Source organism: Galeopterus variegatus, unplaced genomic scaffold, assembly GCF_000696425.1.
Source record: "Galeopterus variegatus unplaced genomic scaffold, G_variegatus-3.0.2 Scaffold4, whole genome shotgun sequence".
NCBI classification, from domain to species: domain Eukaryota; kingdom Metazoa; phylum Chordata; class Mammalia; order Dermoptera; family Cynocephalidae; genus Galeopterus; species Galeopterus variegatus.
The window spans coordinates 1,384,122-1,410,105 of record NW_007726115.1 but is presented as its reverse complement, the minus strand read 5'-3'; the positions used below and the strand labels follow the sequence as shown (position 1 = coordinate 1,410,105).

Here is a 25,984-nt window from a genome sequence, read left to right as displayed (position 1 = left end):
CTTCTTTGGGCACCATATAATTTTGTTTTCATTTCTGATATGATTTTGCCTTTTTTCTTCTATTTTTTTGTTGAGTTTTTTCAGCTTTTTTTTCATTTCTTTCTGCTTTTATTCGTTGCTTTTCTTTGTTTTTGAATTCCTGATCAATTTTTTTTTCATGTCCCCAAATGCTTGCTTGAAGATATTTAATTAGGGTTAGGTTTAGAATGTTATGTTATAGTTTTCTACTTTGATTTTTTTTTTTCTTTTTTAGAAAAGTTTTTGTCAGGTGAATTGTTTGGTTTTTGTACCATTTATTTTTGTTTATTTATTTAAATAATTGAAGACTTTATGTGTCTCTGCATATCCGTGGGCAGGGTTGATGGTTAGAGGTTAACATCTTTCCTCCCTTCTAATCCTCTTTTCCCCCTAAACTATCAGCTTTTAAATCTTCACTCTTATCTTCATTATGCTTTTCCAGTATTTTTAATCATAAGACAGACTTTCTTTTTCCAGTGATAGTTCTAGATCATTGTTAGACCTGATTCTAGCTCCTCTCTTCTCTGTTCTTTTCCATGTTTTCTCAACTGCCTTTGCCATCCATAAAGGCTTATAGCTGGTATGAGGGAGATAGCTCATTGGGATTCTGTGTTTATTTTTCTCCTTACGGGTAATTTTTAGTTTGGATGTGTTGAAGACCTGAGTTTTGTGTAGTTTTATTTGTTCTCCTTGCTGTTTCATGTCGGTTTTTGTGAGGATACACTAAGAGTTTTGTATTTACATGGCCTTATTGCATCAACTACCCAGATTTGTCTGTTTTATTCTGAATTAATATTTGATATGGCACAATGTGTATAACTTTGTGTAAAATGTACTTCTGATAGAATAAATTACAACAATGCCTTGAGAGAGATTACATACTCTAACTTGGTTTTCTTGGCTGATCCAATACAAGCAGGCAGACAAACTGGAAAACATAACACTGAGGCTGTCCACTCTCAATTAAAAGGATGCTGTAACCAGGTGTTTTGTTTATTTGTTTTTTTTTTTTAATATCCTATATAAAATGGTAAGGAGTGATTATAGAGTTTTTAGCTTGGGTGCTAGAGAATGGCAACAAGACAGACCAGAAGAAAACTTGTCGGTTATTCACCATTCACCCCACAAGTTGACAGACTAGAACTGTGGAGGAAACCCTAGAGCATGAAGTATGTCACAGAAACCGCAGAGAAGAGGATTTCAGCCAGATGTGGAAGGCCCATATGGTCATATTCTCCACGTAGGCTGAGCAGGATAAAGAGGGAACTTTTAGTCTTCTCTCTCAAATAGTGTTACTTGTGGTATCAAAAGGGATTTCTGGATATAGAACCTATTCCTTAGATTTCAAAGGTATTTCTGGTATTTGAAAGAAGAAGGTTTAAACAACTGAAATGGGGCATTCATCTTTTGATGATCTCATATTTAGTATCCTTAGTAGTTTTAATTGGGTCTTTCTTTTAGATCCTATCAATCAAGGGACATCTTAAATCCTTTTCAGTGTTTTGTTTCTGATTAAAGGGGGAGACCTAGTTACTTCTGATACTTTCTTTTCCAAATTGTCATTATGATCTTAATCCTACTGACCACTCCCTGTTTTATCTATATACTTCAGTACTCAGAAACACCCAGTTGGAAAATACCTTACTTTTGTACTTGTATGTAGATTTGTCTCAGGAATATTTGCTAAGAGTGGACGCGAACTGCATTACTTTAAAATCTTGTAGGTACCAAACCATGCTCAGAAATTATCAGAATTTTTGGCTCACAGTCTTACTTTCCTCTCCACATTTAAGAATTAGGCTTTGCTTCTTTCCTGAACCCTGAACAAGACTGGAGGTTGGGAAAATGTTTAGTGCTCTTAGGGAGAGAGATGTCATAGGTCATGGTTCTAAGACATACTACTAGATCAAAGGTATCATAGCTGCATTTGTTAGCACTTGGAAAAATTGAGATTATAGTTTAATAGGAGACCTTTAACATATGGTTGAAAAAGATGTTTGAGTGATCGATTATCCTGTATAATTTGAGTCCAAGTTTCTTTATATGTGATAGGGAAATTAGTAATTTCTGTCCTCACAAGCTCACAAGGTGATTACAATAGTTATATGAGGACATATTTGAAAACATGCAATAATTCTTAATCACTATTCCCAACCTGTGTCTTTCTTCACAAGCCACCTTTCCAACCCTGTAACCTGCACTTTCAGCAAAAGATCTTACCTCTTTTTTTTTTTTAAATAACTGATGGTAGGGCTCAAACACAAATTATCTCAATTTCCAACCTAAGCCTGCAAATTTATCTAAATCTGTACCTCTCCATTCATCCTCTTGTTTGGAACCCTTAGATGTGAGTATTCTTGATATCTCATACTTCTGTTTCCCTCAGGACTTTGCTCCATGAAATTACCTCTTCTCCCTGTATTATCAGTCTCCAACTCTCTATTGACTTTCTCCTCAGCCTGTAACTTCTTCCTTTATCCTGTATTTTCCTTTAACTTCTCTCTTACATTTCTCTTTCTTTCTTAGCCAAGTGTTTAGGATTCCTTTAAGCTTACATTCATCAGGGCCATTTTAAGGCCTCGTTAGTCCTAGGGTACTCTACTTTAGAGGTCTTACCCCATATCATTTGAACCTATAAAATGGATCCTCATCACTAATTAAATAGAGTTAATTATGTTGAAAAAATTTTTGTGCTTTTGCTTTTGAAATGATTTAGCAGTGAGTGACTCACTTAGGATTATGATTTATTGGCAATCATTATACTTACTAAGGAATTTGTGTGAAGTAAAAATCTAACCTGAAAATTGTTTTGAGATGGAATGAAATGTTTCTGAATAGCAAATTTACCCATTAATAATGTTAATTTATGAATTTTAAATTTAATTAGTTTAAAAGATAGTTTAGATTTTCCAGCTCTCAGGCATTTTTGTAGACTCTTGAAAGCTTATAGACATAGGCAATTATGGCTATAGGTCTGTTTATTCCTAAACCCACAGGTGGCTTCTGCCTCTATTTTTTTTACTGACATTGCTTTGGCAAAAGCCACTAGTGACCTCTGTAATACCAAATCCAGTCCATTTGTCAGCACTTGTCATGCTGAACTTTGCTGCTGTATTTTACACTGTTGATCAATCCTTCCTTCTGGAAACTTCTTATCCCAGGGTTTACATTTTCTTTTTTTTTTCTTTTTCTTTTTTTTTTTTCTTAATCTCCTCTGGCCCTTCCTTCTCCTTCTCTCCACCTTCAACTTGATAGTCTACCTTTGGCTTAGTTCTCTTTTATATATCCATTCTAAATAGTAATTCCCTGCTCTGACCTCTCTTGAGAGCTTTAGGCCTGTGTATTCAGCTGTACCTGAACACAGGCATCTGAGTGTCTGAACAGTCATCTCACACTGAACTCTATTTCTTCCTTTCCTTCTTTCTGCTGCTCTTGCTTGTTTATTTACAATATTTGTCTTAGTTAATAGGAACATTATCTGTAGTTAAACAAGCCTGAAACCTAGAATTCGCTTTTTACTTGAAAAATTGATAAACATTTTCACAGTATGAAGTGGAATAAAAAATTTAAACCATATTGCTTCATAGGCAGTATATAGAAGCAACACCATTTTTTTTTCAGAAATAGAATTTTAATTTTAACATATAAATATGTTGTAGCTACTAAATTACTGTTTCACCTTCAAACTAAATGTAACTGGAGGCTAATAACAATGTATTCCAAAATAAGATTATCAAAGACTTTCTTATAAAAAGGAAAATAATAAAATCATTTGAAGAACTTTCATTTTTGAGTGTATGTATTATACGTATGTGTGTTTGTAACGCTCAACACATGTTGAGAATAAGACTTTAATCATACTAATGCCTTGTGTGAGTCTAGTCTCTCATTATTTGTCTGTGGTGACCACTGATTGGAAAGGTCAGAAAAGGTGAATTTTTGGTATGAGTTAAATTTATCCTTTGAAGAATTTTAAATCTCATTGGGTTGATGATATTTTTAGTGCCAGAAAAATCATTGTAACAAGTAGAAAAAGATTTAAGATGTAAGACTAGCAGTAACCTGTTTAATTTTTAGCACTGATAATTGTACAGATATCACCTCTAGATTCTGGATGGCTAGTTTTTGTAATGCAAGCTCTTTAAGTATAAGTTCTCATTTAGTTGCCCATTGTTACATTTTGTTTAGTTTTTTTAACTTTTAAAACTCCATTTAAAAATAGTTCATGTAGTGGTATTACATCAAAACTGATGATACCGGCTGGCTGGTTAACTTAGTTGATTAGAGCACAGCCTTTTAATACTGAGGTCACAGGTTTGGATTACCATACTGGCCAGCTGCCAATAAAAAAAAAAAAGAAAAACACTGATGATGTGATAGATATTTTAGTATTATAAAATGCAAGTTTCATATTTTTGTTTCATGTCAATATATATCATATCTAATAGAAGAAGCTTCAAGTCCTTTACCTGTATAGTATTTATTATGTTTCACTGAATAACTAATGAAAATCTAAAAAGTAGTATACAACATTAACATTTTAAAGTATTTGGTATGGTTTAGGTTAAATAAAAACTTCAAATTTTATGAAAAATATCAGAACTCCCTTCAGCTGATGGGCAATATACTCTAAAAATATACATCAATTCTTTCAAAACTTCACTCTCAAGATAATACTAAATCTAAAATGTTTCATAGTAAATTATTTCCTTTCTTCTATGAGTGTTCTCATCATAGATTTTAGCATATTATCTTTCTCCTGATAGACTATTAGGTTACTTCTTTTTCCTGCCAAGCCACGTTGCTGTGCCAACTGTGCGTAGCATGATTTGAATTCTGATGATTTGAATGCTTGTTTTTAGCTTCATACCAAGTAGATCATTTATTTCATAAACAGTGAGAAATGAGCAAACCAGGTATGTGTGACAATCAAACAAAAGTAAAAACTGCTATAATTATGTTTTTTTATTAGGAAGAGCAACATTTTGTCTCTTCCACATTGTAGCAAATACTTCTCAGATATTTGAATATGTAACTTTCATACGTTTATAAAGCTAATGTGATCAGTTTAGCCTCAAATAAAATAATGCTCTTCAGTTTCATGATACTTTTGTAAATATTCTAACCTTTAAAACATTTTTAATCAGTAGTCTTTGACAATAATAAACCAAACCAAGCACTTATTGTTTTTAGACATATAGATTTTTTAGTGAGAAAAATATAAAGTGAATTTTAATTTCAGTGTTATCAAACTGTACTCATCCACAATTTGCATGGTGTGAGTTTCTCTCTGCCTATACCAGCAACTTTAATGTTTTCAGCTCAACTGTTAAGCTAGTTTTTGACTACAGAATTGTATAGCTGTACTCTGCTTTAAAATTCAGACATATGTATAGGACGTCTGTTATCTGCCAGCCATTGTAATAGACAGTTTGGAATATCTTGCTGAAGACATGATAAAAATGAAGGCTTAGAGAGAAGTAGAAGCACACTTAGAACCCTAAGCATGTCAGTTTTATTGGTGCAGTGGGAGATATGCAGTCACAAATATAGATATGGAGTAATGGAAGACACATATTCAATGGAGTTCTTATGGGTTGGCGCATTCCCATGTAACACAGTGGTTAGGATCACAGACTGGAGTCAGTGATGGAGTCAGACTTACTTCTACTAGCTACATAAACTTGAGCAGGTGATTTTATACTTAATGGCTCAGTGCCCTCATCTGTAAAATGGAGATAATAATAGTACCTACTGCAAAGGATTGTTGTGATGATTAGGTGAATTACTATACACAAGTGCTGGCACATAGTAAGTGCTATATAAGCGTTTGCTACTTTTGCCATTATTAATGCCAGCATTGACAGAAGACCATCTCTTTGGGCTTGAGGCCCATTTCAGTTCTAGTCTTCAAGGGTGAGGTAATAATTTTTATTTAACAGCAGCAAAAGCAAGCAACCTCAACTAGGCCTTTTGTTGTCCTCTGCACCTTGAAGGTGGGAGAAGAGTACAAAGTGGTGGCAGGGTGTTATCTAGAATTAGCTCTGTCCCTCCACATCTCTTGCTCTTTGGAGACATTTAGGACAGTTCTGTGGGTGAGACGTCTCTGTGGTGGGGTGAGCATGTGGACCTTTGAGCCAGTCAGACTTGAGGTGAAAAGCTGACTCTTCCATTTAGTAGCTGTGAAATATAGGAAATGATACCTACCTTGTGGGGTTGTTCAAAGGGTTAAATGAGGTAGTATGTGTCAATACTCTTGGCACATAATAAGTTTAAAAAAAAATAGCAGATGTTTTAAATGAAAATACTAATAGTAATAATAAGTTTCCTATTTTAAAATGTAAGTACCTAGGGAGAGTTAAGGTATTAATCATTCATGCCTTACCTAGCATTACACTGATAAGATAATTACATTGCTTAAAGCCACTGAGGAGCTTTGTGAATAGGAATTTTTATTGCACTGTGAAGGTGAGGTAGGGACAGTGAACCTTGGGAATATGGTGCAACGTGAACCAGTACAGTGGTTACACTCTACAGAGCTGAATGTATGAGGGGCTTTTGATTCACATCTCTCATAAAGTCACTTAGCCTCCCTGAGCCTTTGTTTCCTCAGTCATAAAATGTATTGTTATAAGATTTAAATATCAGTATGTGCAAGGCTGTTTGCATAGTGACTGGCCCATATCCGGCACTCAATAAATTTTAGTTTCCTTCTCTTTTTCATTCCCGTATATATTCTTCCTCGATATATTCTAACTTTGTACTTAATACCATATCACTGTAAATACATGTTCTTATATTTCTGATCCAAATTGCTAAAACCAGCAAAATCACAGACACTGAAGTCATGATGTCTGCAATTTATTTTTAAATGTTCAGCAAAAATATTATTTTATAAGTGTAGGTGTAGAGAGAGAAAGATAAAACAAATATGGCAACATTTTAACAACTGGTGAACTAGATGAGTATATAGGTGTTCATTAGACTATTTGAAATTTTCTGTGGATTGGTACCTTTCAAAATGAAAACATTTGAGAAATAAATTGTATTTACTCATGCAAAATAAGACTGAAAATGCTTCTTACTAATGCTTTCTAATAAATATGGTTATTTAATGGTACTTGTTTAATTTTAGAATAAGATAAATAACTTTATTATATTGCACAAGTGAGAAAATGATCTTTAATTGGATTGTAGTAAAACTAGAATCTTAAAGCAGCAGATACAGAAATACCTTTTATCTTTGTCACATTTACTCTCATGGGATTTGCATTCATATAGTAAGTGTCTTAACTTTGACATGGTTGATGGGCTTTTTTGATCCTTATGTTTGTTAGCACAGAGATTTCTACAGGCAGATACTTCTCTTTCTTCCCCTTCCCCATAAAAAAAGGTCAGCTAAAGTAAACAGATAGTATAGCTGAATATGTACTCTGTCTCACAAACCTTTCATTTCAACTTTACCTAGTCCCCCTTACCCACAATAAAGGTCAGTCAAAGTAAACATAAGAAATGTGGCTGAATGCGAGCTGTTATGCAGCTTCAAATGATCATTTTACCTCATCTTTTAAGATAGTTGTTTTTAATTCCTCTACATTTGTTCATCCAACTACCAGAAATCATGTGGTTAATGATATGATACTAATTGTTACCATTTGCAGGGACTGGACTACGGTTGGATGCTTAGAATGACCAAAGATTTGTTTAATGTTCTGTGCCTTTCAGATAGCTTAGATATAAATGTTCTTTGTAACCCTGTCACGTTTTTTGCTTTGTGGCAAAGGTTCACCAAGCCTCACCACTGACATTAGGAAAACGTCTCAATGTAGTCATCCTTGGTTACCTTTTTATGAATAGGAATACTGTATTTGCATTCCCATGTTTGTTTAATTCTTGTAAGCATATTTTTGTACTGAATATATTTTGTGTTAATAAAGCACATTGCCTGATTACAGGGTAGGAATTGTCTATTTCATTGTTTTGTTTCTAGCTCCTGCATGTGGGTATGCTAAATGAATGTTTATAAATGTCAGTGAATTTAAATTATATGAAAATTTATAATACCCTTTGGTTACTCTGGCTACTCTGACTATAAAAGCTGGCAAACAATTGTATTTTAATATGGTTTTCTTTTTAATTATGTCTGAAGTGGTCATTAATGAAAGTGAATTTAAGGTGGAAAGTCCTGTTGGCATGAGAAAATATTTTCCAAGGAGGAAACTTGATGTTCTCTTGTTTTTATGTCAGTACTGACTAGATTGGGAATGTTAATATTTAACAAATTTGGAACCATTGTATTGGTATCCTGATCATTAACTAAAGTTACAGATAAATATTTTTGTTTTTTTCTACAATCAATTGTAATATGCAATACTCTGATAAATCTCTTTGAGCTTCATATACCTATAGGTTAGAATATTTGTATATATGAAGCAATAACTCCCAAGTTTGTTGATACATGACTTTTTTTATACATCCCAAAAGAGTTTTTCCATTTGACTTGTTTAAATTAGAAAATTCTTGTGTTAATTATTGTCATACTGGAAAGATCTTTTTATGAAGTGAAGCGTAATTTTGTAAGTTAAATGCCAGATGAAAAATGAAAATAACTTCCTATAAAATGAAACAATATACATTAATTTAAAAAGGAACTGGGAAAACTTTTGATTTTAAATATCATGATTTATAACTGCAGAACATTTTCAGAATTATTTAGTCCTAACATTTTCCTTTAAGAATCAAACCAAATCCGTGTCTAATTCATAACCTAATGAAAGCACATGAATAAATAGATAGATCTAAAAGGAGTGAGGAATGTTAAGCCTTAGCTTAATGCGGTATGCCACTGCTTTGAACTTTGAATTGTGCTGATTAGTTCCAACAGAAAATTTATGGATTTTGTCAGTTAATTTGCATTATAATTTTTAAAAATTCTGTTGTGCAGTTTCAATAAGGCAACTAGTGGATTTCGTTGCTTATATTTGTATTTTCTAGTGTAGATACTGCTTTGCCTCTTTTTCCGTAGTAAGAAGTCAAAATAGAATATCAGAAAATGAAAAAAGTCAATAAATTCTATGAGGATATTATTTAGAAATATAGAGTAAAATATCAGAAGAAACAACCTGAAGAATTTAGTGTGATTGCCTCTAAGGTAAAGGATGGACGGGGGTACAACAGAGAAGCTGCTGTTTTTTGTTATGTCTTGTGGAAATAGTTGACCCTAATTTGTGCAATTATAGTTTTTAAGAAAAAGATAATCGAGCAGAAAATCTCAGTCTTTCCCTCTTAAGTATTTGCACACATAGTAAGCCTATTTATTTAGATCAACTGAGTACTACCAGTCAGCTGGTAGTAGTTTACTTTGTTCCCTATGAACTCAGGGATAAATAGTTCACCCTTGAGATCTGTCCTGAGACCCAAATCTAGAATGTGGCAACACTAAATATTCTAAAATTGAATTCTTAGAAATTATACTAAAGGGAATGAACCATACAGAGAATAAAAAACAATAATTATTAATCTATTTTCATCTTAAGTAAAATTCAGCAGAGTTCCTTATCTTTCTCCAGTATATCATTTAGGACATGTATGCATGCATGTGTGCCTGTGCACAAGTGTGTAATCAGAAAGCATTCTTAGCTAGCTTAAAGAGAAAAGGGGGAATGTTTCTCTGAGGATTTGGGGTCCTTCAGAGCTTACGGGCAGGAGTGTAGCAGGGCCTAAGGAAGGTTCTGGAACTGCTTTATTCTTAGTGCCTACTTCATCATTTCTCCTCTTTCTGCAGACATTGTTTTTTCTTTTTTACCCCTCAAGCTTTCATGTCCAGTCACTAGAAAAAAAACCATCATTATTTGGTCTGTTCTGTCTCTGTTTTTCTCTCTCCATCTTTGTTGATGTTTGTGCACATCCCCCCTCATACCCATCCAATAAAGGAGAACATTGTAAATCATGCACACATCTCACAACCTGAACACCAAGTGGGCTTACTTGTGAATGCTTAGCTGTAGAGAGGAGGACGTTAAGTATTTCATGGCTATGTAGCTAATAAATGACCAAAGCTCAGGCAGGCAGCTGCTTTAAGTTCTATGATTTTCAACATTTAGGTGTGGAGTGAAATTCTAATGCAAATTCAATCCGATTGCATTATCCATCTGTACTTCTGTGAAATGCTCTTTTGCTCTAGGTAGTGACGTTGTGATGCCAGTAACAGTCCAAATGTGCCGATACTATTCTTATCCTTGATATGTTGATACTATTTCATGAGTAGAGTTCTCCCAATTTTATTTTTTTAAATATATATTTGAAACTGTATTGCAAAAATTATTTAATGATTCTTTGATTTGTACCAATAAGTAGTAAACAAACCCTGTAAGAGTTTTTCTTTTTTTCCTTTATCTCCTCTTATTGAGATGTGGCATTCTTCAGAAAGTCATCCTGCATGCCTGTGGATTGCAGCCATAAATACTCTCAGAGCAAGCCTTCCATCAGCCTAATGGTTTTCTTTAATTTGTCAAAGTACTGTAGGCTTTATGGTATATAGTTCCTGGGTTTAGTGTTTATTGTGATGAAGTGGAGTCTGACCCCTAAAATACTGTTCTGATTAAAGTTTTAATTGAAATATTGTAATTAACTCATTTTGATAAGGAAGCTTACGACTGGAATTTTATCATATTTAACCTTGGAAGTTTGTAGATATGGTATAGTTTATGGATATTTGTGGCTGAGTGTACTAAAAGTCATCTTTGAAAACTATTCAGTGAAAAAAAAACTATTCAATAATTTTTCAAAATCAAATATTCTTCATTTCGTAGGTAGTTCCTTTTTTTCTGTTTTATACTTTATTTTTCTTATTACCAGTTCCAAAACCAAACCAAACAACTCTCGAATCCAATTACATAAACAAAGAATGTTAGTACTCAATAAATATTTTTGAGTGAATGAATGAAAGTTTAGCTCTTTACAAAATAGTTTTGCTAGCCAACAATTTCTATTTTTTAATCTCCTACAAAAGTGATACAGACAATAAAATAAGCCCATGGTTCTATGTGTTCTCCTCAGGGGGGATTCACTGCAGAAGGATGGGAATCTGTGTGGTTAAATAAAGAGTTGATCAGTTGAGTGATACATAAGTTAGGAAGAGACAGCAAAGTAGAAGAAAGGGTGCAGAGAGTGCATATAAAAAATATTAGAAGAGAGAAAGGCAAATTTCTAAATTACTTGCCATGGTGGTTCAGATTTAGTCTGGCTTGTAATTTCCTTAGGGTATGGTTTCGACTGTAGTTGGCTGACTAATGGAGTCCTGGCATGGGCTTTGGCTTATGGAATTTTTCTATGTAGTTTGAGGAGTTTGGGGGAAACCAGACTTGGTCTAGGCTCATTTCAACTTTCAGGGTGTTAATCAAAACTGCTTGAAAAACTCCAGATCCTACCCACCTTTATTCCCAATTCCCTGGCATAGCACAAAAAGTGGAGAAAAAGTGAATGGCAGCATCATGCCATGTCTGGAAAGTACTGGACACGATATCAGAAGAGTCTGTGCTTTGGGGTTGCCATTTATTAGGTGTTTATCCATGGATTGGTTAATTTCTTGCCTATTCTCTTCATCTCTGGAAGTAGAATAATTTTACCCACTGTATATTTATTTGTTCATTCATTCATTCATGAAACATTCTTTGGGTATCCATGTATCATACACTTTCATATATGCAAGAGATACAAAGAAGAGTAGGACAGTGCCTATTAAAGCAAAATAGATGTATAAATAAATAAATGCATGGAAGTATTGTAAGTGCTATGATAGAAGCAAGAAATATGGGAATCATTCTTGATGTCTTCTGTTTTGTTAATCGCCAGGTCCTATTAATTCTTCTGCCTAAACATATCTCCATCAGTCAACCTTTCTTCATCATCACTGTCACCACCTTAAGTCCGACCTGCTGTCATCTCTTTTTGGACCACTGATCTTCCCACACCCATTCTTGAACCCTCAAGTCCATTCTTTTCATAATGGCAAGAGACACCTTTAAAGACAAAGCTGACCATACTAAGTAAGATATTAACAATAGGTGAAACTGGTTGTTTGGGAATATGTGAACCCTCTGTACTATTCATAATTTTTCTGTAAATTTAAAACTTTTCTATAAGAAGTTTATTAAAAGTTTTTTTAAGTAAGGCAAAAACTGACCATATATAGTTGCTGCTTAAAACCCTTTAGTGTTTTTTTGTTTGTTTTTATCCCAGATTCTTCAAATGACCTGCAACATCTATGTGATTTGGCCCTGCTTACCGCCTGTAACAGTCTTTCCCTTTCCGTGCTCCAGCCTCATAGGCTCTCTCTGTCACACTGTCAGGCTTCTTGCTGACAAGGGGCAAGCTGATACTCTGCTCTCTACCTGGCTAACTCCTCAGTCTTCAGATTGCGATGCAATGTCACTTCCTGAGGATGTCATTCTTACATCATCTAAAGGCAATTCTTACAGCATTGCCTTTTGGGGCACTTGTCAATTATAATTACTTTTGTGTTCTGGTGATTTAAAAAAAATGTCAGTCAATTCTATTGAACTATGAGCTACAGCAGGGCCGAGGCCAAGTCTCTTGTGCTTATGGTGCTTAGCACAGTACCTGGCACGTAGCAGGACTCATAAATTGTTGAATGGTAATTAATTAAATGAGGAGAAAAGAAGGGATCTGATTTTTTTTTTTGTTTTTTGCTCATTGTTCTAGAGACTACTAGACCCAAGCAATGCAAACAGAGCAGATTATAATGGTGTAATTTGCTTAAAATTATAAGAACACAACTAGATTAATGTACATGTAAGTCCTTGAAAAATAGCCAAAACATTTTCCCTTTCTTGTAGTTAGGAAAGACTCACAAAGAATTAATCACTAACTCATAAGTTGAGAACAGGAAAGGAAAAAGAAAAGCTTTTAAAAATATTTTAAACCTTCTACTGAATTCATCTGTTGGCTAAATTTCAAAATTGTCAGTATAGAGATTTCAAATTACATTTTAATAAAGTAGGAAATAATTTCAGCTTAATTTTGGAAATAGTTTTGATGTTTTATTTAATACAATGATGCATGCTTGCTTTGTTAAGGAATTGTGGAGTCAAAGACAAAAAGTAACTCAACCAAGGCATTGTATTATGATCTCCAATTTAGATGAAAAATGTTCCTACAGTTCTGTAATATTTTTCATCATTGGAGGCCTTGTTTAGTTTATTTACTTCCCATGAGGGAGCTTAAATAGTCAGTGATTTCATCAGCAAAGAGACAAAAAGGCACCAAGTGGTAAATATGCTGGACCAAAACAAACATTTCACTTAAAAATAATGTCCCTTATTTGACCACCTAATGATATATTGTAGCGTGGCTTTAAGGAGTTTGTTTTACTTGTGTTATAGGTGCATGAAGGCTTTTGGATATATAGCACTTATGGGACTGACGAGTCCAGAAGAAGGTTGCAAGGACAGACCCTGTCCTCTCCCCTAATTGAGAGAAAATGTGAGAAAACATAGAGAAATGCCCGCTTTCTTTCTATCATCTCCTCCTTACAACTCACCCCTTCCTAGTAGAACTTGAAATGGAAATACATAGAAAAATTCTGGAAGTGTACCTGTCAAACTGTTAACAATGGTTGCCATTAGGGAGTGTGAGTGAAGAAAGAAATATATATACTTTTGTTACTAGAAAGCCATTAGTAATTCAAAAATAAATTTTAGTATATCAACATACTGCTTAGCTTTCCGGCTCCGAATCCCCTTGAGGTTAAAAAGTTTGAAGATTAAGTTCTCTCTGTTTAGCAAATCCTCTCAAGGCAAATGCTGCCTTCATTGTTCCACTCTGGGTTCCAGTCTTCACTTAGTTTTTACTTGAGTGCTCCTCACTAATGCTTTTATGAAGTTTTTGTGGTTGTTTGGTTGTTTGTATGCTTTGCCTAGGATTTTTGGTTGTTTTAAAAATATTGGTCTAGCTACCTAGTCAGCCATTCTGTTAGAAGTGAAACTCTCATAATTTTAGCACCATAATATACACCGCATATTACATAATCTCTATTAGAGCTGTGAAATGGTATAATGGCCAGTAGTGCTTTTATGCCATTCACTGGACTGACCCTCTCTCCAGCAAAGAGTATCCGTAGAGTTTTAGCATGCATTTTGTTTGATGAATTTTTTGTGAAATTTAGATAAATACTGATAGTTTTTCCCAGGTTTAAATTATGATGGCTGTGACACTGTGGTATAGAACTCTGTGAGGCCTTGACTGCCCATAAGTTCAAATGCACTTTTGGTGTAGAATATCAGCCCTTCCAAATGTGTGATTCGCTTGTCACACTTTCAGGCTGAAAAACAACGGCAATAACGACAGAAACTGTAGTCCAGAAACTTGTCAGGAGGGTGTAAATGAATTGTTGCTATTTATTATCCTTAAATAGTTCTGTTCTGCTGAAAGAAACCAATTTTTATGGTTTACGTAAAGAATATTTAGCCTATCCATTCATTGAAATAAAATTGACCTTCCCATAGAATGTTTCACTAAACTGCCTTTGGGGTGATGCCATTGACTCATAGTAGCAGCTGATGAAACATATCTGTGGGAGTTGTTGAGGACGTTTTTCATTACACAAGCTGAAGGTTTCTTGTGTATGAACTGCCAAGGGAGAATTTCCTTCTGACCTGTCCAGGAGCAATTTGGTTGTAGATAGCATGAGTTGGGGGTGTGATTGTCTTACTTTTTCCTTTGGCTGCTAGAAAGCTTAGGATCTGGAGGTCCTCCCCTGTTAAGCTCATTCAACTTTATGGCATGTATTTTTATTTACCAATCTCATTGCAGGTTCCAACGTACTTCCCTAATCTTAATTTTTCTTTTACTAATTTTTTGCCATATTAAATGCATATTTTAAAAACCATTTTGAATATTTTTTGGAACATAGTAGGTATATGCAAAATCATTAGATTATTGTTTCAAACCATGCAAATCAGTGAATAACCATGTTTTAGAAGCGAAATTAGACAATTATATGTTTACTTTTGCTTATTTAAAAATTAGATTTTGGTACAATTCACTGAAAATTAGATTTTGGTACAATTCACTGTCTCTAGACCCAAAGGACCATATGTATATGCAAAGACAGTGGAGGCCACTATTAGGATTTCTGAGAAGACCGATAGCTTGCTCCCTCATTTATATGAACAGGCAAATTTTCAAAAGTAAAATCACTCTCCCTAAATATTCTGTAGATTTCAGTAATCTGATAAATGAACTATTTATTCATTTTCTGTCTGGTACCCACACAGTGGATTATCCATAGCAACAATCCTTTTCAAAACTTAATAGGGCCAACTCTGTGTTTATTAGGGAAATAATACCACCAGGTTAAACAAACTATGACTGTTGGTTCTGTGTATTTACCCTCTTTCAAAGGGATCTGCTAAGCCTTCAGTGTTCCATGGTGTAGATCATTAGAGAAGCTGAATTAGGGTATGACTCTATGGTTCTGAATGTGCCATTTTTATAATATGTTTAGAGTCAAATAAAAAAAGATGATAAGCAAATAATGCTTTAGAAATAAAGTACTATTTTGTGTATTGAAAATAGGGCCAAATTCTTCTTGGCACAGTAGAAATCAGAGCTGTATTATGGAAAATATTACCACTCCCAGTCTATAGAGGTTTAAGTAGAATACATAATATTGGCTTAGGAAAACACATTTCTGTTTTTCTTTACTCTAGAAATTACATTGATGTGGAATCTATAAGAAAGTCTGTGCCTTTCAGAATTACAGATATTTTCATAAAAAAAAAACAATTTTTTTTCCCAAAGATTTTGAATTGCTGTTGAAATGGAAATTAAGCCTAAGATCTTTTCATCTCAGTTGTTGAGAAATGAAGTAGTGTTTAAAAATCACAAAATGTTAGAGTTCATCAAATCCAATATCCTTATTTTACAGCCATGAATGCTTTTAGAAATTGGTATAAAGAGATAGAGTCTCTCATCTCAAATGTTCTTGTGCAATATAAAAACAATTTTTTAAAACTAAAACTTGTTAAAGGTTCCATCCTACAAGGTGTACTAATGGAAATACAGTAATCTTTTACAAGAGTAGATTAATAATTCTGTTTTGTTTTTTGATATAATGGGATGGAATACTTTTTTTTTTACTTGTTAGATCTTTGTGTAAGTCAGTAGTGGGGCTTTGCATTTATGTATTGGTTAGGCCTGTTTTGATAAAATCTTTGCTATGTCAAATATCTATTTTCTCAATATAAGTTTTTTGGTAATTTTAGCACTTAAATTATTTCCTTAAATTATTTCCTTTTGCTTATCTTCACAGATTCTGGAACTTTTCAAAGCCTGACCCTCTTCTTGAAACAGTGGAGCATCATACTGAGTTTACTTGTGGTTTAGATTTAAGTCTTCAGAGTCCTACTCAGGTAATGGGTGCTATCTCATGATTTTTTTTATTCTTCCCATACTGTTCAAAGCTAACTCTACATGTGGCATGTGTTGCTTTTATTAATAAAATCATTGCCTTTAGGGCAGAGCTAAGTACATTTACTTAATTAACCTGATCTCCTTTGCTATGTAAATTTGAGCATTGAAATACAGATGACCCTTGAACAACATGGATTTGAACTGCATGAGTCCATTTACATGTGGATTTTTTTCAATAAATACTGTATAGTACTAAATGTATTTTCTTTTCCTTATGATTTTCTTAATAAATTTTCTCTAGTTTATTGTAAGAATACAATGTATAATACATATAATATACAAAGTATGTGTTAATTAACCATATATGTTATTGGTAAGGATTCCTGTCAACAATAGGCTATCAGTATTTATGTTTTTTGAGAGTCAAGAGTTATAAGGGGATTTTCGACTGTGTGGAGGGGAGGGGGATATGGTGCCCCTGACCCCTGCGTTGTTCAAGGATCAACTGTGTTAGGGAATAAGAGGTATTCAGAAACCTGGCATACCTCTCTCCTGTTGAAAGATTGACTTCTCTGAGAGGAAAAGGAAATTTCCCTGGAGATATTATGCCTCGCATGTTGGAGGATTGTCCCCGGAGCTTGGTGGTTGTCAGGATCATGTGGTCCTAGGCTCAGCTGTCCTCCTAAGCAACTGAGACCATGGGCAGGTCATTTCCCTCTCAGGACCGTCGCCCTTGTCTCCACACCCCATGCCAAACAGGAGGCTTCAGATGGAGAACAAAGTAGAAGAGAATGTGTATTGTTTTAATTAATAAATGTTATATTTTTCCTCTTTTGTTCTCTTGAGGACTTGAGAGTAAATATTTTGGACTTTAAATATTCTTTAGGGGTTTTTTAAAAGCTGTTTTGGTTCAGAAATTGTAAAATCAGGTCAGAAACACTACAGTATGTTGTAAGGCACTTTATTGCAGACTGTGAAAAAAATAATATATCAATGAAACTCAAAGTAATATTTGGAAATTCTAGAGTATGACAAAGGAAGTATGCTTTTATGATAAATTTTAGAAGTATGTTTTTCGGTTATGTATTTTACAAAAATTTTTTTTATTGAAATTTAATTTATTATACATATTTCTGGGGTACAGAGTTGAATATCAATACCTGGGTACAATGCGTGATGATCAAATCAGGATAATTAGCATATTCATCATTACAAAATGTAATCATTTCTTTGTATGGAGGACATTCCATCTCTAATTTTAGAAGTTAAACAAAAAGAAAATCCCATTTCGCATTTCTGTGTTCTTAAATTTAGATAAATACACAGGCATCTTTTTATTTTTGGTATTTGAGATGTAAATCTGAGTTTAAAATATTTTCGGGTATGGGGGCCGGCCCGGTGGCGCACTGCTACAGTGCGCCGCTTGGGAGTGTGGCGGTGCTCCCGCCGAGGGTTCGGATCCCACATACAGACCGGCCGCTCGCTGGCTGAGCGAGGTGCAGGCGCAACACCGTGGGTTGCGATCCCGTTGCCGGTCCCGGTCCGGTACGGGCGCGACACTGAGGGTTGCTATGGTAAATGCTAAAACAGAGGGAAGTAAAGGATGCTTTGGGAAAATATTCATTTAATAAATATTTGTCAAGTGCCTATTAAGTGCCAGATATTGTTCTAGGAACTAGGGAAAATGCAGTGAACAAAACAGACTAGATTCCTTCTCTCATGGAGCTTACCGGGTAGACCTTGGAATATTCTCATTAATGTGAGAATAATTGTTTAAATATGATTTAGCATGTAAGAAGAGAAGAAACTGAAATAGTGATGAGTGAAATGGCAGTAAATATAATGTGCTTCAAACAAACTACTTTTATTATAGGTGATTTTTAATAAAATAATTGTACCTGTTTTCTACCTTTGTTTTAAAAAAAGTTGTAATGTACATATTCAAATAGGACAAAACCAAACAAAGGATCCTAAGTAAATACTCATTGAATATTCATTCTTATGTATTTTTGTTATCTGTACTCTGTGGGACCCAGACTGGGGACTGCAGCAGCACCTGCGGCTTCTCCATTTCCTCGGTTATGGCGGATCCTCACTTAGGTGTGAAGAATTCCATGTTTTCTAAATTCTCCATGCGTAGACCCACCTTATTAAGAGGAGCTTTATGATCAGAGGTTCCATTAATTAGATGACACATATCCTTAAATAATAAGATACTTTATTACTGGGCCATATATTTTGTTGGTAGCCTGGTGACTGCTAGTATCTCTTCCAGGTGAATAACCAAATTCCATTTGTACTAAGGAAGTGGTTGCTGTTGAAAGCAAATAGGACTGGAGAAACAGGGGTCCTTGAGCTGGAAACAGGTTCAACGGCATAATGCACAGTTCAACTGTGCTAGAAATCTGAGTTAATTCATAGTGGGACAGAATTTTGGGACTGAGGAGATCTTAGAAATGAGTCTTCCTCTCACTGTTTGTTCTTTCAGCAAATACTTTCATTTGCCAGACCTTGTACTAGGTACTGGGGATTCAGTGGGGAACAGAAACAAACTTGGCCCTGCTTTCATAAAGCATTTAGTCCAGTGTTAGGTGAAATCGTCTCACAAATGAATGTAAATGGACAGCTGTGACAAGTTCTGTGAAGAAGAAGTGCATTGTGCCTCAAGGCTTCATAATCAGGACAGGTATTTGACCTGTTTAAGAGATCTGTAAGGAAGTGAGGTTCATCTGAGTCTGATGAATGAGTAGGTGTTAACAATATGAAGAGACAGAGAGAAGATCATAAACAGGCAAAGGTAACGGTATGCCACAGACCCTGTGAGGGGAGGAACATGGCTAGTATTTGAGAAAGAAAGGATTTATTTCTTCCTTTATTGCTTAATGGGTACAGAGTTTATGTTTAGGATGTTGAAAAGGTTTTAGAAATAGAGGTGATGGTTACAGAATATTGTGACTATAATTCCATGGAATTGTATGCTTAAAAAGGCAAATCTTATATATTATACCACAATAAAAAATTAAAAACAAACAAAAAAAGAATTTATATCTTATTTATGGTATATTATTCAACATTAGAATTTTAAATATATCTTCATTTACTTGTCATGGTTTTAAAAATTGAGTGTTGAGATTATTAACTAAATTTTGTTTCTCCCTGTATTAGTATAGTCAGGCTGCCATAACAAAATCCTACAGACTGGATGACTCACACAACAGAAATTTATTTTCTCACAGTTCTGGAGGCTAGAAGTTCCAGATCAAGGTCCGACAGGGTTGCTTCTGGTGGGGGCTCCCTTCCTGGCTTGTAGATGGCCATCTTCTCACTGCGTGTTCACATAGCAGAAAGAGAAAACGATGAAGAGAGAGAAGGAGAGAGAAGCTCTCTGTGCATCTTTTTATAATTCTATCAGATCTGGACCCACCCTTACAACCTTATTTAACCTTAACTACCTCATTATAGGCCTCATCACCAAATACAATCACATTGGGGGTTAGGGCTTCAACATATGAATTTTAAGGGGACACAATTTAGTTCATAGCACTCCCTATTCTTTAGGGTTAGTTTTTCTTTATGTAATTTTTGCTGTGTACTATGGGTCATATACAGCATTGAAGAATTTTTATTTAATGCATCTTTTATTATTTAATGTATTTTTAATCTTTTAAAAGTATTATTACATACTGACTGTTTCTCTTAATCCTCCTTTGACATCCACTGATTCACTCTTTCATTCTGTCATATTTATGGAGTATCTACTACAGCTAGGTGGGACAGGTAATTACAGTGTAGTATGGTAAATGCTAAAACAGAGGGAAGTAAAGGATGCTTTGGGAAAATATTCATTTAATAAATATTTGTCAAGTGCCTATTAAGTGCCAGATATTGTTCTAGGAACTAGGGAAAATGCAGTGAACAAAACAGACTAGATTCCTTCTCTCATGGAGCTTACATACTGTGGGAGAAATCTAACAAACAAGTAAACAAATAAGATGATTTTATGTGTAGTAAATGCTGTTTAGAATTGGGGCAATTTGATAGAGAATGATGGGGAGGAGGTACTTTTGCTTGAATGGTCTGTCAAGGACTCTCTGAGAAAGTGAAATTCAAGCTGAAATCTGACTAATGAAATGGAGCTAGCCATCCAAAAATGTAAGGGAAGAATGTTTTTCACAGAGGTAACAGCACATGTCAAATCCTTGAGATGGTAATGGGTTTGGTATAATTAAGGGGCAGAAAGAAAGCCACTGTGGCTGGAACCTAGAGAATGAGGGGGATAGTGACAGGAACTAGGTAGGGATCTAATTGTGTAGGACCTTGTAGACCGTACTGTTTGATTTTTACTGTAATTGCGTCATAAAGCCATTGGAAGTTTAAAAGTAGAAAAATGATAGACTCTGACTTGTGTCTTTGAAAGATCATTCTGGCAACTGTGGGAGAATAGACTATAAGTAACAGTGGATGCAAGGAGGCCAGTTTGAAGTCTCTTGAAGTAATCTAGACAAAGGATCATGGTGACTTTAGAGTCCTAGAGATAGAGAGATGGAGATTCAGAATATATTAGGTTGAACCATATGAAATTGCTGGAACTTGCATATGGTTCAACTTAACATTTTGAAGATAGTAACAGTTGAATTTACTGATGTATTGGAAATGGGCTATGAAAGAAACAGAAGAATCAAATTTTACTCCTAGGATTTGGACCTAGGAAACAGAGTGAGCAATGGTTTAATTTACTGAGGTAGGGGAAGAGGAGGAGGTTTGGGACAGGAACAATCAAGAGTTCTGTTTGAGGCATTCAAATGGAAATGTCTGGTGGGCTTGTCTATCTTAGGGGATAGTTTATATGCAGAAGTGAAATGTGTGTCAGTAATAGAACAAAGGTAGTAAAGGAGAAATTGGAAGTATACTGTTGTAATGTTCTTACTACTGCAGTTAATTACCTTAACATTATAAAGTCACGTATGAAAAGCCCACAGCCAACATCACACTCAAAGGTAAAAGACTTTTCTCTAACATCAGGTGCAGGACAAGGATGCTCGCTTTCACCACTTCGATTCAACATAGTTTTGGAAGTCTTAGCCAGAGCCATTAGGCAAGACAAAGAAATAAAAGGCATCCAAATTGGAAAGGAAGAAGTAAAATTATCTCTGTTCACAGATTAGATGATCCTATATGTAGAAAACCTTTAAAATGTAAAACCAACCATATCAACAATTATATTAAATGTGAGTAGTCTAAACATCACAAAAGACAGAAAAAAAGTGATAAGATGTGTGAGAGACTTTGAGAGACTCTCTAGGTTGACAGTTTGTGACTTACTGGATTTTGGATTTGAAGAAGAGGTTTTCTAACACCAAGTTCTAGGATCTGGTTACTTATTGTATAATATTTTCAGTGATGGGCTTGCAGTATTATTCTCTCTATAAATTTATCTTAGTTTATCTTTTTTATCTCTATTTTATTTATATTTTGTGTTAGATTTTAAACTTTCTTTCATTTTGAACTAATACGATCTTAACCAATATTTTGTGTTTTTTTTTTTACATATCTAATATCATTTGAACGCAGACGTGAATTGTTTATATTATTAATTTATGTTTTTACCAAGTAATATTGAACTCCTTTCTAAGGGAGATAAGAATGCAGTTCTTGATGTATCTCCATATTTTTCTCTCATTTGTTGTATTAGTTATCTGGTACTGTATAATGAACTACCCCATGACTTAGTGGCTCAGAACAGCAACAGTTTTATTTGCTTATAATTTTGTGAGTCAGCAATTCGGGCTGGGCTCATCTGGGCATTTCTTCTGTTGATCTTGCCTGTGGCCGGTCTTGTGGTTCTAGTCATCTGGTGGCTTGGCTAGGGCTGGGTGGTCTTACATGGCCTCATCCACATGTTTGTTGGGTAGTGCTGCCTGTCTTCTGGGCCGTGTGTCTCCAGGTGAGCCCAGGCTTCTCCACTTAACAGTTGTATGTTTCCAAGAGGGTAAGAGCACAAGTTTTAGGCCATCTTGAAGATTAGACTTGAAGGTCACACAATATTCCTTTTGTTGCGAAGCAAGTTGAGGCCAGCAGAGATTCAATGAGTGGAAAACAGACCCCACCTCTCGATGGGAGGAGCTGCGAAGAATTCGTAGTCATTTAAAATCTACCACACTGACCTTTGTTGGTATAGTTAGTTGTTCAAGTTACTTTGACATATTATATTTATCCTTTATCCTCACAATATGTGATCAAGTTTTACTGATTGCAAGTTAACTTAATTTTACCCTATGTTCATATTTTATTCTCTTAGAAAGTATCTTCCTCTCACCTCTTAGTATCTTTCCATTTGCTTTTAAAAACCTGTTGTCTTCTTGTGATCTTAGCCACTATAGGACCTTGCTGACGTTACTTTAGGGCTCTGTGTCTTAATAAAAGAGATTTATCTGAGTTCTTGTATTTATAATTCTTTTTCTTTTTAGCTTCTCTCTTCTTAGAGATCTGAAAAATGAGGTCTAAAGGTGTTCTTGTATTATACCACCTTTCTTCTTGACAGAATGTAAGATCTTGTCTTTAAAGGTTGGAAAATTGACAATAAATGTCTAGGGTCATTCTCTAAGGATAATTGCTGAGAAATACTCTACGCCCTTTCTTGTTAACCAGGCTGAAGTTATCTTTTGCTTGAAAAAATTTTTCTTTGATTTTTTCCCCCCTCTGGTCATGATTTGTACAGTCCTAGCATTTTCTCTTTTCTGTCTTATCCTTATTATTTCTAAATTGGATCCCTTTTTCTGTTTTTAGGTGTGTGATTCTAGAACTGTTATACACCCATTTGTATAATTGGAATTTCTATATAAATTTATGTTTAGAATTCCCAACTTTGTGCTCTGCAGTATCAATTCTCCTCTTTTGAATTCTCAATAATATTTAGTTTAGTGTTTATAAACTGGGTACAGGTTTACATATCTTTATACATTCCTTTTGGAGCATAGTTATTTCCCTCTTTAATCTCTTTTAAAGTAGACATTATCAGTTCATTTCGAGATATCACCTCTATATGTTTAATAAAGTTGAATTTTTTTCTCATAATGAAATTTGGGAAATTACCTTTAGAAGAAATAAAAAAGATTACCTGCAGTCCCACCATTCCAGAAAGAATCTCTGTTACACCGTATTCATCTGTTTTTTTTCAGTTCTTTTAAAAAAACTTTTTAATTGAAGTGTAATATCTATATTGAAAAATGCACATAATTTAGGTGTACAGCTTAATAAGTTATCAAGAAATGACCACACCTGTATAATTACCATCCAAGTTAAGATATAGAACATTGTCAGCATTCAAGAAGCTCCCTCCCAAATCTTACCCACTCCCTGCTTCCTATGTAGTAAAAAGACTACTCTTGCAGTCTTTTTCTTCATTTTTCATAGTTGTGGTTACACTACATAAATGAATTTACCTTTTGGGACTCCCAAAATGCTTGGTAAACATAATCTTTAATTAATGAATATCTTAGTCTATCCATACTTGGGACATATAGCTCCTAGCATAAAGACTTTTCTTTAAAATAGAATAAAAGAAATTTTGTGTATTTTTGTTTTATTTCAGTGGAAGTTGCTTCGATTTGGTTCTGATTTGAAATAGTTCTTTAGATGTGTTTTTAAAAGTATCTTTGGCTTTATTGATTTTTTACTATAAAAAAAATTACATATCATTTACAAATCCTGCTCATGTTTTGGTTCACACCTCTATTTCTACAATTGTCAATATCAAATTTAAAGGTTGACAGTGGATAAAAATATTTTGGAAAAAAAAAAAAACTACATTGGGCCAGCCCCGTGGCTCACTTGGGAGAGTGTGGCGCTGGTAGCGCCAAGGCCACGGGTTTGGATCCTATGTAGGGATGGCCGGTGCGCTCACTGACTGAGCGTGGTGGACAATACCATGCCTAGGGTTGTGATCCCCTTACCAGTCAAAAAAATATTTTGAAATTCTCTGTATGGAGGACTTTCGGTCAAGATGGCAGAATAGACGATCCCCAGCATCACCATCTCCTACAATCAACCAATTTATAACTATTAAAAAGCAATGAATACCAAACTGGGGCCACTGGAGCTCAGGGGAAGAGGAGGAGAAACCTACAGAGTTCATGAAGGCAGGAGAAGTCATGATGAGAGAAAGAAAGGACCACTCTGACTGTTTTGAGCCCTGGCCATTTCAAGGCTGGAGCTGGTGAGTGCACAGAGCAGGAGCTGGCAAAAGCTGCAGCTGTGCCTTTTAGATGAAGTTGCTTGGAGGCTGCAGTGGAGAGAAGGGCGTTGGTGGCCCACAGGCCAGCAAGACTACTAACAGGGTTGCTGTGGACCCACATAGGAATGAGGGGCCACAGACAACTGAAAAAAGGAGCTACTCAGAGGCCAGTGAGTCACTGTAAGGGATGAGCACATGGCCCATCCCATGGGAAGTGTTTGGAGTGCAGGTGGTGGGGGAGATGGGCCCACCTGGGGAACATTGGGGCACAGCATGGACAGCTGCTCTGCCCTCCAATCAGCAAAGCAGCACTCAGTGGAGACTGGTCAGGAATATAGAACTGCAGGGGGTGCAGTTGCTGAATTGACTCAAGCCCAGACCAGAGTTTCCACACAACTCAGGTGTGTCCAACCTCATAAGACCCAGAAGTGCTTACAAAGTTAGCAATTAAAACCTGAGCTGCACAAAAAGCCTTCCCACAAAAAGCAGTAATTTAGCTCAACCACAGGGTTCAAATGCTGGTTCCCACAGAAAGTTCCCCCATTTTAGAAGTAATCAAAAGACAGTAAATTAGTTCCAGTGCAGAGGTTAAGTGGTGGGAATAGTGAATAATTCAACACAGAACTTAGAGAAGAAAAAAATTCCAACAGATCAGAGACAAAGTTCTGATATTAATCAGTAAAGATCAGATACCACCAAAGAACACCTGTAAAACCTAGAAGGACCAGAAGCCCCTTGGGCTAGCAAACCAGGGATGGGGGAGGGCTGAGGGTCTTAGCTGTGCCCCCCTGACGTCCACATCCAGCCCAGTGATGACCACCAGGCCACTGCTGGAGGTTCTCTGGGATCCCAAGCCAGGGTGGGTGGATGCCAAGGGCCTCAGCCATGCCCCCCAAGTCCATATGCCACCAAGCCATGACCAAGCAGCTGCCAGAATGAAAGGGTCCATGGGCTTTGACCATGCCCCACTTCCATCATATCCTCCTCCCTCTTCTCTCCCCCACCCCCAACTGCTTCTTAATGTCTTAGAATGTAAAAAATAGTAATGATAATAAATAAATTTTTAAAAATATATAAAAAGTAAAATTCTCAGTATGAATTTGGAAATTTGGATTTTAGAGGAGGGCTAGCATTACAGGTAGTTAGGATATCTGTGTCCTGTTCACCTTTCATCTCAGGATATTTTCTGCATCTGCCACAGACTATCTTTAGAGTTGAAAAGAACATGTGCCAGAAGCGTTCAGTGTCCTTAGGCATTAGTCTCTTCTGTTTCCTCTTTGATGTTTTCATAATTGTGTA

At 35.3% G+C, this 25,984-nt stretch overlaps 1 protein-coding gene across 1 annotated transcript in view; it reads left to right on the top strand.

Annotated features, from left to right (window-relative positions):
- Window positions 1–25,984, top strand: part of PEX7 (peroxisomal biogenesis factor 7) — a 75,321-nt gene that overhangs the window by 34,577 nt on the left and 14,760 nt on the right. Inside the window, exon 9 of the mRNA XM_008574471.1 lies at window positions 16,352–16,451. Coding sequence (XP_008572693.1) covers window positions 16,352–16,451 — 100 coding nt within the window. The remainder of the gene's footprint in view (window positions 1–16,351; window positions 16,452–25,984) is intronic.